Source organism: Vigna radiata, chromosome 1 (assembly GCF_000741045.1).
Source record: "Vigna radiata var. radiata cultivar VC1973A chromosome 1, Vradiata_ver6, whole genome shotgun sequence".
NCBI classification, from domain to species: Eukaryota; Viridiplantae; Streptophyta; class Magnoliopsida; order Fabales; family Fabaceae; genus Vigna; species Vigna radiata.
In genome coordinates, this window is record NC_028351.1 from 13178502 (window position 1) to 13193785 (window position 15284).

Below are 15284 nucleotides of genomic sequence, written 5' to 3' on the forward strand. Positions count from 1 at the left end.
AAATAAGAATTATATCACTCCAATTAATGATAACATGTAACCATAAACATTCAAATAAAAAATATAATTAATATGTAAAACTTAATAAAAAAAAGTGTTTTAAAAACAGAACTTATTAAGCATATTGAAAATACTATAACATGTTAGCTATGATCATTGACATTTAATAGATTAATATTATACGTTAACATTGTTTATATAATAGAGTTTAAATCGTACCAACTTATATGTAAAATAAGGGAAGGAACACTTGTATTGATTTATGATCCTTTACCTTGTTCAAGAACTATATGTTTTGCGAGTTTCAAACACCGAATAGAACAAGTCCCATTGTTCTTTCCACCACCACTTGGCATACTCTAATTCAGCCGGCCCCTCCTCTCAACTTTCTCCCAATAGATTAAAAACCTACCACCAAACCTTCACTTTCATTTAATTCCTCATGCTTATGGTTTTCCTTCCTCACCAATCCACCCTAAAGAAAACAACATGGACAGGCTCATAAAGTTAGAGCCTTCAAACACAGTCCTAATAAGAGTAGAACCAGGCCAAAAGTGCCAAGGCAAAATCACCTTACACAACGTCATGCACACAATGCCAGTGGCCTTCAGGCTTCAACCCCTCATCAAAACTCGTTACCTAGTTAAGCCCCACTCAGGTATTATCTCCCCCTTAGCCACGCTCACCCTAGAAATCACCTATCATACACCCTCCACCACCACCCTCCCCCATTCCTTCCCTCACTCCAACGACTCCTTCCTCCTACACAGCGTCTTGGTTCCAGGAGCCGCCATCAGAGAACCCTCCTCCATGTTCGACGCTGTTCCCTCCGACTGGTTTAAGAAAAAACAAGTCTTCATTGACAGCGGCATAAGGGTCATGTTTTTAGGGTCACACATTCTGGCCCAGTTGGTCTCGCTCGGAGAAATCGATGAGGTCAGGGAAGCTCTGGAGAGAAGCGACCCTTCATGGAGAATGGTAAACAGCACCGACCCACATGGCCAGACATTGCTCCACTTGGCGGTCGCGCAGGGAAGAGCTGACCTCGTTCAACTGCTTCTGGAGTTCGAGGCCGATACCGAGACAACAAACCGTTCTGGGTTGACCCCACTTGAGGCTGCAGCATCGTGTAACGAAACATTGATCGTGGAGCTTCTTCTGGCCCGAAGGGCCAACACGGAGCGAGCCGAAATGGCCATGTTTGGGCCGATTCATCACGCGGCCAGAGGAGGACACGTGGAGGTCCTGAGACTGCTCTTGCTCAAAGGCGCCAAAGTGGACTTGCTCACGAAAGACGGCAACACTGCTTTGCACGTTGCAGTTGAGGAGCGTCGAAGAGACTGTGTTAGACTTCTTCTAGCCAACGGTGCCAGAACTGACCTTAAGAACGCAAGAGAAGGTAATTAACGTTGATCATTGATTATAAACTTAACCCTTCACCTTTTGATATTATAATTTCTAATGATATATAATTATGTCTAACAGGTGACACCCCTTTGCACACGGCAGCAGCAGCAGGAGACGAGAGCATGGTGAAGCTCCTTCTGCAAAAGGGCAATGCCAACAAGGACGTTCGAAACGCGCAAGGCAAAACCGCCTACGACGTCGCGGTGGAGAACGGCCACGAGCGCCTCTTCGACGCCCTGAGTCTGGGCGACAAGCTGTGCACGGCTGCAAAGAAAGGCGAAGCGAGAACCATCCAGAAGCTTCTGGAGAACGGCGCGGACCTTAACGGGAGGGACCAGAACGGTTGGACCGCGCTGCACCGGGCCTCGTTCAAAGGGCGAATCGACGTGGTGAAGGTTCTGGTGGAGAGAGGGGTGGAGGTGGACGCGAAGGACGAAGAAGGGTACACGGCACTGCACTGTGCGGCGGAGGCGGGGCACGCAGACGTGACGGAGTTTTTGGTGAAGAAAGGTGCGGACGTTGAGGCGAGGACTAGGAAGGGCGTGAGTGCGTTGCAGATAACAGAGTCGTTGAACTACGTGGGGATCACGAGGGTTCTTGTTAACGGTGGGGCTAGTAGGGAAAATTCTGATAGAGTCTCTGCTTTTGGTGCAATTGCTTTTGGGAGTAAGATGATGGAAGGTGGGGGTGTTGTGAAGAAGAGGAGGGGTGGTGGTGACAGGGGTAATATCAGAGGGTTGAAAAATGGTGCTGGTTTTGGTCGTTCATTGGCTCTGGCTGTGCTCTAATGACAGAGATGCTGATTCATTAATGGTGCTTGCTTACTAGTGAGTTGGTACATTAGAATGAGAAGAAATTGAGACCCATTTTCGGCTTTGGCTCGTTTGAATGAGAAGCATTTGGGACTTGTTTAGGTTTTGCATGGCTGTGATTTTAGCTTGGCAATGGAATTGTTAGTTTAAGACAAAATGTTACTATCTTAAATTTTAAAATGGTTAATATCATTGGTCCTCGTTGTGCAGAATGTGTTATATGGACAGTAGAAATGAAAAATGAAAGAAAAACTGTTTGGGAAATACTATGTTTTCATGAGAATGATATTTTAACCATTCTTTTTTAATAATTTTTTCACAACAGGACGTGTGTCATTATTTTATTGGTCCGTTTGAATATTTGAAACTGTCACGTATAGGTTATCAAAAAAATTATCACAGAAAGAGTTGTTAAAAAGATTTTTTCCATGTTTTTATTCTATAAGGAAAAGCCCCCTAAATACTGCACGAACAACAAACAGTTAATATATATGAAAAATAGTTTTTTAGGTACCTAAATTTTTTATATTCATATTGGATATTATTTTATTTATTTATTTATTTATTTTAAAAAATTACAAAACTTTCTCATTATTTAAATTATTTTATTTTTATATTTTATGTCAAATAAATATAAAAATTTAAACTATTTTAGTCTTATATTTTGTATGAAATAAATATAAAAGTACGTCATCTTATTATAGGTCAATATATGTTAGGTATAAACCCTTTAATGGTCCTTATTTTTGGGGCGCTTTCCCAATTTCATCCCTTTTTACTAAAACTCCCAATTGGGTCCTTAAAAGAGTCAATTTCAATCAAATTGACCCTTTCTCTTAAAAAAAGTTAACACGGTAAATTCTTTTTCAGCCGAGTAGATGAAGTGTTAATGTATGGAAACGTGGCAATGAAGTGTGATGAAATGTGTCATTTGACAAAAATTAAAATTTAAAATAGTTTCTGAAATTTGATTTAAGGGTTTAGGGTTAAATTAACTTGAATTTGGGATTCAATTTGGAGAGAAAATCTGAGAGGAGAGTGCATCAGAAACGAATTTAATATTGTGATGTTTTTGTTGGTATCTGGAGATGCTTTTTACATTGTGGGGTTGGGGTTGTGTGAAGATATGTTGTTTTACAGAAGAGATTTGTTCAGGAACCATCAGTGATATTCCCTTGAGATGCACTTTTTCTGGATCATTAGTGGTGTTTTCCTTTGCCAATGATGGGTCATCTTCACTCATGTTATTCCAGAAGAGGTTTGTACAGGAACCATCTGTGACTGACAGTGGATTTGAATTGGGTAATTGCTTTGGGGGCTAGGAGTTGTCGAAAGGGATTTTTTTTTTATGATTGTGAGTGCATTGATGACTACTGTTTAAATGACTATTCAGATATGGAAGATGAGATTAGTGATTCAGATTTGTTCAATGATGAATGGTTGAGGACTTAATCTTTCCTGACATAAGTGAAGAAGAAAGCAGATGAAGATGAAGAGGGGTACGAGATTTTCAATCGAAATTGAATCCTAAATTCAATTTAATTTAACCCTAAACCCCTAAATCAGATTTTAGAATACTCTTATTTTAAATTTTAATTTTTGTCAAATGCCATGTCTCATCACTTCCTTGTCACGTTTCAATCCTATAAAAGTCACGTTTAAATAAATTAACACATCATCTACTCTGTTGTAAAAAATTTAACGGCGTTAACTTGTTTTTAACGAAAATGGTCAATTTGATTAAAAGTGACTCTTTTGAGGACCCAATTGGGAATTTTAATAAAAAGGGATGAAATTGGAAAAACGCCCCAAAAATAAGTACGATTAAAGAATTTAAACTTATATGTTACAAGTAGACTTACAATAAGTTACATAAGGTTAGGTAGGTTATAAGTTGTTCTGAAATGACTTTCATAAAATATAATTGGAAATCATTGGGAAGTTTAACAACTTCTAAATTGACTATATGTTCACTGACAAAAAACGAAAGTCGTATAGAGATATATAACTTTTTCATTGAAGAGATATATATAACTTTTTCATTTGAAAACATATAAGAAACTGTATAATTTATCTATTCTTATATTATTTTTTTAAAATTTGTCTATTCATGTATATTTCTTTTTAAATTTGTCTACTTTTATAAAAAAACAAAAAAAAAACATAGAAATACCAAATATTGTGTATGAAATCGATCATAACAAATCTGAAAATATCTTAATAACAATATCTCATAATTCTCTCATAAACTCACATTAGTTTGTAATATTAGTTTTAAACTTGGAATTTTGTATCTTGTTAATTACAAGTATCTGTCTCAATTTCTGAAATACTTTAAGGAGCAGTTTTGTCTGCACCTCACCTCTTTCTTCCTGCACCTCACATTTTACACTTTTGTCTTTCATTTATTAAATGTCAAAACGTAAATTAATATCATCTCTTTCTTCCTGCACCTCACATTTTACACTTTTGTCTTTCATTTATTAGATGTCAAAACGTAAATTAATAATTACTTAATGATTTCTCAACCACTAGCAATCTTCCTAACCTCCAAGAATCCTAAACCCTCTAAATGTTATAAACCCTAAAAATTACTGTACATGCACCCCCTTCACTCGAGCCATCTGACTTTCATTTTTCACTCTTTGAATCCTTCGGTGCACTGTTAGATATATTGTTTTGTGGAGTGTTCTAGATTTAGAGTTGTAGTGGTTGTGCCCGATAGTGCTGTGGATAGTAATAGAGGAAGAAGAAAAGAGTGGTGGTGGTGCTATGGAGAGTGGAAGAGGAAGAAAGCAAACAGGTTAATTAGTATAATATTTTTACACGATTAAAAACGTAAACCATTGTTCGATATGCGGTTGATAGTGGCGCAGCTGGAACGGTTAAAGGGGGCCGCAATTCGATTTTCGACTCACCCCAATTGCACTTCGAAATGTGCACTTCCATCCTTTCCTGCTTATCGATTTTATGTCTATCAATACTTTTCATTATAAATCTTCTTATTCGTGCTGTTTGTTTAGTGCCATATTATGGTTTATTGTTGTTTAGGATCTTTATGCAATGCATATTGTACTATGAATTATGTATCATTTAACTGCACCTCCCATTTCCGGCGTTCCACAACCGCACCTCCAATTATGGCGTTGCTCAACCGCACATCCAACTACGGTTCTGCGTGAACACTGAACGCACTTTCATGTGTGGTGTCCCTCCCAGCATCTCTCCCTCTCTTATACATTTCTCACAACACACAGATCCGAACATCACAATCCACATAATCAACCCCAAACCCAGATGAATCATCCAACATACCATAATAACAACATTTAACACAACAAAAGAGGGAGGAGGACACCTGTTGGCGGTAACAGAGGAGAAACATAAAACTATGGGTTTTGAGATTTCAAATTCAGTAAAGGAGAAGAAATAAGAAGGGGGTGTAAGGTTTCTAAGATGTGAAATACGGCAGTGGAAATAGGACTCTAGGTTTTGCTTTTTCAGTTTTTTTTTAAATTAAAATATTCTTCGAAGACTCGAATTGAAAATATAAAATAAAAAAAATGAGAGATGCATGGAGAACTGCTCTACTGCAAGTTGGAGAGTTTTTTTTTTTTTTAATATGTATGCAATTTGATCATAAGTTATGCTAGAAGCTCTATTTTTATTTTTTTTTTATGATAGAGTGACAATTAATTGCTTTAGAGAAAACTGTGAAACAACTTTTGACCTTATCTTAAATACAATAGGTTTATTTTTCCTGTAATCTTGGCCACCAACACTTTGGACATTCCATGAATCTACACATAAGACGTAACATTCATATTAAATAGTAATCAATTTTATATTAAAAAATAATTAATCATTATATTAACTGATTTAGATAATATTTTATAAATTAAAAATTATTAATATTTAAAATAATCTTTATTATGAATAAAAATTTATAACTGATGGGTAAGTTAGAGTCTAAATTATTCTCTATTAGTTATCAAGATTTTAATTACTTAGGATTTATTCTAAATTACTTCATTGTTTATATTTTCTAATAAAAAAATTACATTAGTTTTAACTATTTTTTATCTCTCGAAAACACCACGTCTATGATATATAAAAAGGTAAGTGCTGTAACAGTTTGCTTTAAACCATCATATTCAGATAAAAAATCTTTCTTTGTACCAGGTTGCTTTTAAAATTAATAAGTTTTAAAATGGTTTATTATGTATTAATTTTAATAATTATTCATAATAGTTTAAAATTTTCATAATTCCTTAAGTCAATTAATATAAAGTGGTCTTAGTTAATAGGATAATGATATTCTGACTCCACTTTTTTACAACATTTTAAATGTGTCACGTGTCAAGCAGTGATTGGTCTAGATGGTCAATAAGAAAAGAAAAAGGAAAATAAGATGAAAAGTCTAAAATTAGGAGTTTAATGTTGGCACTTTTTTTTTCTCTTGTTTGCATTCAAAATTTCATTTTCAAAGTTGCGAGGGAGAGGGTTGTGTGAAAGAACGAGAGAGACCCATCATTGCTACAACTGCCATTTGGCATCGTTACAATTGTCGTTCATCGTCGTTACAACCACCGTTGGTTTTGAAGCATTGTTGAAGGACGAAACAACGTGTGGGTTTTGGAAGTTCATGTCGTTTGTTTCAAGCATTGAAACGCCATTCGTCTTTATTTTCTTCTTCTTGTTCGATTATTTGGTTTATTTTCAATTTTTTAATTTATTTTATCGTTTTGGAGTTGTTGTTGGGTCTGGTTTTTTTTCGGCTCTTTCTCTACTTTTCTTGTACGGTAGGTATTGCTACAATGGAGGAAGTTGGTGAACAAAGTGAACTTTGTCATGGCAGGAAGAAGGAATGTGGGGTTATATTATATTTCCAAATAGTTTGTTTTTTTTGTATTTAAATAGAAACGATATTTTTTTATGTAGTTAGTTTTTAAACACTCCTACAACACGAAGTTCATAGGTGGGTTGATAACAAGGGTGGGTTTTATTTTGGGGACAAAATTGTTGAATTTAATAAATTCGATGTATGTTTAGGATTAGGGTTGCCTATGGTTGGAGAAGTAATAGATTTAAATAAACTTGGTGTTCATAGTATGTGTAGGAACTATTTACCTAATGGAAAAGTAGATGTTAAGATGGTATATGAATTCTTGTTGGAGAACATGAAAATTTTCTTCTACAACATTTCTGCAGCTTGTATATATTGGAAGGGCTATCTGAGTTTTTGCTTCCTAATCGTAGTGGAATAGTTTTTCCAATTATTTTTGACATTGTTGAAGAGTTGGAGTGTGTGGGTAAGTACAATTAGGGTAGTTTACTTTTTGAGTACTTGGTGGGAAGTTTGTGTACTACTTCAACAACAATGAAGAATGAAAGAAGTATACCCACTTTCATGTTGTTGTTGTTGGATGTGCTTACCTATTGCAAGTACATTTTTAACCAACTTCATCACCAAACAACCAAAATCTTAATAACTCTTGTTACAAAATTGGGTGGTGACCAATGGTCAAATAACTAGGGACCTACAACTATAGTTTTGCACAACAAGGTCAACAATGTTCATGACATCAATTTTTAAGTGCAAAAAATATTCTTTCACAAATTTATGCACAAACAACTCATTTTCACGCAATGATGACCACTTTTTTAACCAACTTCATTACCAAGCAACCAAAATCTTAAAAACTCTTGGTGCAAAATTGGGTAGGGACGAAGGGTCAAATAACTAGGGACTCACACCTATAGTTTTGCACAACAAAGTCAACATAGTTTATGATATCAATTTTTAAGTTGAAAAAAATTGGAATTCACAAATTAATGTACAACAAGTCATCTTTAGGCAATGATGACAACATTTTTAATGAACTCCATCACCAAGCAACCAAAATCTTTAAAACTCTTGATGTAGAATTGGATGGGGGAGTAAGGGTCAAATAATTGGGGACCTACACCTATAGTTTTGCACAGTGAGGTCAACATAGTTCATGACATGAATTTTAAGTGCAAAAAATGTTCTTTCACAAATTAATGCACAACCAAGTCATCTTCAGACAATAATGACAACATTTTTAATGAACTTCATCACCAAGCAAAATCTTAAAAACACTTGTTGTAGAATTAGTTGGGGAACAAGGGTCAAATAACTGGAAACCTATTGCACAACGAGGTCAACACAGTTTATGACATCAATTTTTAGGAGGAAAAAATATTCTTTCACAAATTTATGCACAACCAACTCATCTTTAGGCAATGATGACCAAATTTTTAACCATATTCATCACCAACTTAACAAAAATCTATAAAACTTTTACTGCACAATTGGGTGGGTACCAACAATCAAATAATTGGGGACCTATAACTAAACTTATGCATAGAGAGGTCACCACAGCTCATGACATAAATTTTCATTCACAGCTAAATGCACAAACAACTCTAACCTCGATAAACAAATAGGTGGTGGCATTTATGACCACAGAATTTCTCAACAAAATAAACATCCACATTTGATGGGGACTACACCAAAAATAAGAAATCACCCACAACTATAACTCTGTTATACATAAATGTAACATATAAAATGCTTATTCTCATCTTCAAACGCAGGATGATATTCAAAGCAACACTGAAATATAGCAAACTGCAATTTTGTTATAATTAAATGTAATTAATACATTTCTTAGAATATTTTTAACAACAATTATGTACTTTAAAGGTAATGAATAAGTTATCAAACTTGCAACTATTAAATACATAATACACAATGGAAAAAAACCACAGATGACATTGCAACATTCCTAATTCTACAATAACATCTACAGTAGCCCTAATTGTTTCAACATTTCGTCTTTGCGAACAATGTCATTATCCAGAATCCAATCACAAGCAAACTTTTCCCTAAAGTGTTGGAGTTCCTTTTGTAAACAATGAAATGCAGATTGAATTAAGAAAATGTTCAATCTTTCATCAAAGGTTCAAAGTTTAACAAGTCTAGTTACTTACGCTGATGTAATTGGACATCATTTTCCCTTTGTATTTATCAACATCATCCCACAATTCCATAAATTTCATAACAATAACTCCACGATTATACCTACATCAAAAAAAGTCCAACATACAAATAATCTCGTACTACTTCAATGAAAGCAACAAATATTTTAATGAAATAAATCAAGACTAAAAAATTATGTTGGGTTGGATTAAAGTGTGCACGTGTTGTACTTGGAAGGATTGTATGTTCTCTTTATAACGATTCAACAACATTCCAAAATATAATTCAAGATTATGGGCCTCCTAAACAACAAAGTCAATTTCAGTTCCTCGACATGCCAATCAAATTACAAAAATAAAGTGGATGGATCAATTACAACACTTACCATCAAAGTGTTATTTTTTTTAAGATTCCTTCTATTGTGTCCGAGAGAGTCCAGTGCAAACATTTCCATCGACGGAATCTTGACGACATAGCACCACCAATGCCCGTCATGGACAATTGGGACAAACAACTACAAAAACTTGTGTGTCAAAAAGTTTACAATAAATCAACTACATTGTGTCAAACTACATTGTGTAACATTTAATTCCACTCACAAATTCAACATTAATTATGTCCTCAAACCCAATGATCTGGGAACGGAAGTAGTTGACGTAGTCATCCAATGTCTATACTTACGATTATTTTTTTTCTTCATGAGTCGTATATGACTTAGGTCTCCAATGAAATGACAAATTTAGCTTTCATATGTCATGTGTATATGAAATTTACAAAATAAAATACACTACAAGAAAAATGTCAATTATCTATAGCCAAAATCCGTATATAAGGCCCAAAATCTGTATATAATAGAGTTTTATATACGGATTATATACGGCCCAAAATCCATATATAATACCCTCGTAGGTAAACTTATATACAGAAATATCCGTATATAACTTATGTACGGAAATATCCGTATATAACTTATGTACGGATATATCCGTATATAACTTATGTACGGAAATATCCGTATANATATCCGTATATAACTTATGTACGGAAATATCCGTATATAACTTATGTACGGAAATATCCGTATATAACTTATCTACGGAAATATCCGTATATAACTTATCTACGGAAATATCCGTATATAAGTTATACGGATATTTTCGTATATAATTGTATTTCATTCCAAACAAACCGATGTAGACTTGGATATTGGACATAAGCATAATTTATACATGCAAACCTGGATAATAACACCACCAACAAGGAAGTAATTTCACACTAAAATGGGTTTCTTTTTTGTAATTGCTATGTACTTGTCAAGCACTGAATTATAAACATACACATAAGCATCAAACATAAAGGGAATAAATTACCTCTGCTTCAGACCGTGGAAGTGTAATCAGAGGTAGAACAACTCCTTCTCATCCAATGGCAACACTAAGCAAACAAAAATCAACACTAATGAATACAAGTATAATCTAATAAAAAAGATAATCAAATTTTATAATGACAATTTTCTTAACCAAATTCAAAACCATATCTTAGTCAAACAAATTGAACAAAAAGTAAAATATATGAAGAGCACATTGAACTAAAATCATATATTTTATTAGTGAAAACCAGAACAGATCCTATTATTCGTATGGCAAATTTAAACTATTATGAATAATTATTAAAATTAATACTTAATAAATCATTTTAAAACTTATTAATTTTGAAAGCAACCCAATATAAAGAAAGAGTTATGTGAATAAAAAAAATTATGTATGAATTTTAATCCATAAAATATTATTAGTTAAACGTTCATTAAATTGGAAAATAGGAAAACGTAGATAGTTATTCATTATGTATTAATTTTAAAATGCTTTCAAAATTAATAAGTTTTAAAATGGTTTATTATGTATTAATTTTAATAATTATTCATAAAAGTTTAAATTTGCCATAAGTCGTTGGGTCAATTAATATAGGGTGTTATTAGTTAATATAACTATATCAGATTCAAAATTTTGATATGACTGCATTAACTCGTATGAAAACTTTGATGACTATAATAAATTATTAATAATCACACTTTCAATTTACCTTTATATGAAAAATATGCATGTGATTTTAATAAAAAAAATTAAAACAAAACAAAGTGAATTGAAAAAACATTATTTCTATTTTTTTTATCTTTGAATAAGAATATTTTTGGAATAATCATAAAAATATGAAATTTTAAATAATTTTAAAAGAAGTAGGTAAGAAAAGGACCCTATTTACATGCTATCAGTAATTCTTTCAATAAAGATGTGGGGTTGGTAATGGTCAACATGATATGGTTGGCCACCTCTCCAAAATGTATACCAACCAATGATATCGATTGTTACATTAATTTGATTACAATAAGCAACTCAATTTTATCTACATTTTAAAATAAGACTTTTAAATTATATCATATTAATAAAAAAAAATTCACCTAACTTGTCTATTATTATTATTTTATTTGTCAACAGAAACAATACCATATTAATCGATTCTGTAAATTTTATTCAAGAGTTCTTTTTGAAATATGATTTTTAAAATAAAATATTATTATTTAAAATAAAAAATAACTTTTTTTATAAGATGGAAGAGGTTATACAAACTTTTTTATTTGGACACGGTACTAACATAATTTATTTTAGCACACTCTCTTTTGTTGATAATATTATTTAATTAAAATAAAGTTATTTAAGTTTCAATTACATTTAAATATTGTTTTTAGATATGGTAGGACTTCAATTTTATTAAAAGATCCATATTTTCAACAAAAAATATAAAATATATAGATAAAAAATAGTCGTTCATTCTTTGTTTAATTTGTAATATCATCTTATTAATAAAATTTGGATTCTTTAAAGTAGAGAGAATATTCTATAAAGCTATCACATTATATTCTGACATCAATCGAATCTTATACGAAAGTTTCGTATCTTCACACAATTTCACAATTCTAATATGATACACGTGAAAAAAAAAAAGAAGTTCGTTCATTCAATAAAATTACTTTTAAAAGATTTTCTAAAATTATGAGGCCAAATGTCATTTTTAATCTTTTATATTTAATTATTTATTTTTCATTTTTAAGTAAAGCGTACTTGTGCTAATGCACAGATAAACTAATTTTATAATATTTCAATTTTTATAACTGTAACATTCCTCACACATTCAATAATACAAAACAATTAATTCGAATAGTTGTTATTATAAATATCTAAATACAATTTATAATAACAATATAAATATAAATATAAATATATATATATATATATATATATATATATATAATCATGAATTATTATGAGATATTATACTGAATCAAAACTATAATAGAGTATTTTAAAAATAGATGAAACAAAAACAAAACATCTATCTTTATGTCTCAACTTCATCTCCTCTTAGCAAATGTTCACCAAACACATTCTCCTCTATTCACACTATTAAGATGATTATTACAAAAGAGAAAATAAGCACACACAAATAGTCAAAGATAAAAGAGTAAACTAAAGTACCAAATGATCATTTATAGAATTAATGTACAACAATTAACATATATACAAGTCATCTCAATCCATTTCAACACATACAACCATGCATTGTAGATTTGACTGTCAGAACCAGAATTCATGTGAAATATCGGGGGATCTTGTAGTCATAATACCCGATCCACCTGGGCAGTTTGCTAAGCTACCACTCACAAGATTAGTCCTTGTCAAGGTCACAAAAATTCTAGGGTCGCCCTTATGACAAGTTCTCCTACTTCTCTCACCACAACCATAATTCTCTACTTGAGAAATAATGGTTATTAGAGTATTAGGATAATCTTCAATATCTAGACTCTCAAATCAATACTCACAGTACTAAAAACACCACCATAAATCCCTCTATGAGATCCATGAAATTACGCCAACCACATATGTTATACACATAACCAACAACATATTCATCATAACCACCATACCAGGTATGCAATAAATACCAAACATACTTCTAATCATATTTCAGTCCATGAAACATCATTAAAATAATATTATACAAGCATAAGATATAAGTCAACTTAATTTAAACATAACCAAACTAGAACATCGTAGAAAACTCGAAACCACGAATGAACAAGAGTGTGCTCAATGCCACTTTCCTGCCGCTCAACGCCAATGTTCATACAAGCATGTTCGCTTTACAAGCATGACTTTTTGCCTAGTGAAATATGGAGAAGAGATGTCCAAACTTGCGGTGAGAAGTGGCGCTCAGCGTCCAAAATCACCACTCAACGCCTAAAAAATAGAGAGCTCATTGACTTCACAATGCTCAACGCCCATAATGGTCACTCAACGTTATACTAGAAGACAACAACTCAAAAACTTAAACTGAATGAACTCAAAACCTATTCAAATGACCAAATCGGTATTCTTGATACTACATAGATTCTAAGTCATGTTTAAACTTTAGATTAAATACCAATTTGCTCAATTGACTAGCAATTCAGTTTGTTAGATAAAATCAAACACCACCAAAAGCCCAAATAACTAGTAAGCATACCAAATGACCAAAATGTAGCAATTTCAAAAGCTAGACTAATCCTAAATAACCCAAAAGTCGACTCCAAACATCAAGTTTACTCATAACTCAACTCCTCTAGAATTTCACCTGTCAAAACCCCCTATTTTAGACTAAAAAACAACGATCACTCTAACCTTCACTATATCAAGTTCCAAGAGAAATTTTCAACCAATTACAACATCAAATACATCAATTCAAGCATCAAAACAAGTACATTCAACAAACAATCATAGCAAGGTTCTTTAAGTATCAGACGACCCATATTGAAACTAAATTCACAAAATCATACTTCAATACAAAATTTTTTTAGCAAGCTCAATCATTTAATTCAACTCAAACATACCAACTCATATTATTAAAGTACTTAAAAATTAAAACAAGGTATTTAGCTTCCCTTACCTAACAAATAAAACCGCTCTAAAAGACCTAAAACAGCTCCAAACGCACAAGAAGTCCTATATGCTCCTACGAACCATAGAAACACGATCAAAATACATCGTTAGAATCATTAACCAACAAGAAAGTCTTATAGAAGACTCAAACTTCACAAGCAAAACAAAAATGGATAGCATGCAATGAAAACTAAACAAACCAAAAAAGAGAAGTAGAAAACCAACTTACTTTATTTGAAAAACTGATCCGTTAAACTTGAAGATCTTACAACAATGATCACTCAAACAGTCTTTGATATTCAAACAGATGAATAGAAAGTGAGAACCCTTAGAGAAGTCAAAGAACTCTAAAAAAAAGTGATTTCTATAGGAGTGATGTATTTTACAACAATAAAACTTATTTATAATGAAATTATTTATATTAAAACTTTTTAATATTAAAATAATTAAATCTTAGTATTTTTAAACTAATACTATTTCTAAAATATATTTTTTATGTGTTTACAAATTTTGTTAACCTAATAAATATTCAAAATAATCATATTTATATTTTTATTACATTTTAAATTTAACTTACTTATGTTTTCAGTAGAGGTACTAAAAATTTGATACTAAATGTAACAAGTGAATAAATTTATATAAAAAATTATAACATCACTTTTAAATCAATTTTAAAACAATATATTTATGTATTATTTATTTTATTGATTTTTAGTCGAGACTTGCAAATCATTTTGAATTCTTAGCATAATAATCCATAAAAAAAAAAACATATAAATTAATAAGTATCCCTTAGTCTATTTTTATTAGTTTAATAACTTTTGTTCTTTAATATTATAATTATTTTAATTTTATTTTACTGTTTTAAATGCAAAACTAACATATGATCACCTTATTTATTCACGGTGTATACTAAATAATAATAATAATAATAATAATAATAATATAATTATTATAAATTTATTAATACATTAAACCAACTTTATGACGAAAGAACATATGATTGAAAAATTGAAAAAATTAATATATTCACTTGAAGTTATTGTTGATTAAATCAGAAAGTAGTAATATTTAAACTTAATTATTGAT

At 31.8% G+C, this 15284-nt stretch overlaps 1 protein-coding gene across 1 annotated transcript; it reads left to right on the forward strand.

The window, feature by feature from the left end:
• The first annotated feature begins 238 nt into the window (after positions 1-238).
• On the forward strand, positions 239-2251 carry LOC106757765 (ankyrin-1-like). The gene is made up of 2 exons (XM_014640557.2): positions 239-1399; positions 1486-2251. The coding sequence occupies exons 1-2, from the start codon at positions 490-492 to the stop codon at positions 2193-2195; spliced, it is 1620 nt and encodes a 539-aa protein (XP_014496043.1). The 5' UTR covers positions 239-489; the 3' UTR covers positions 2196-2251.
• Positions 2252-15284: the final 13033 nt, after the last annotated feature.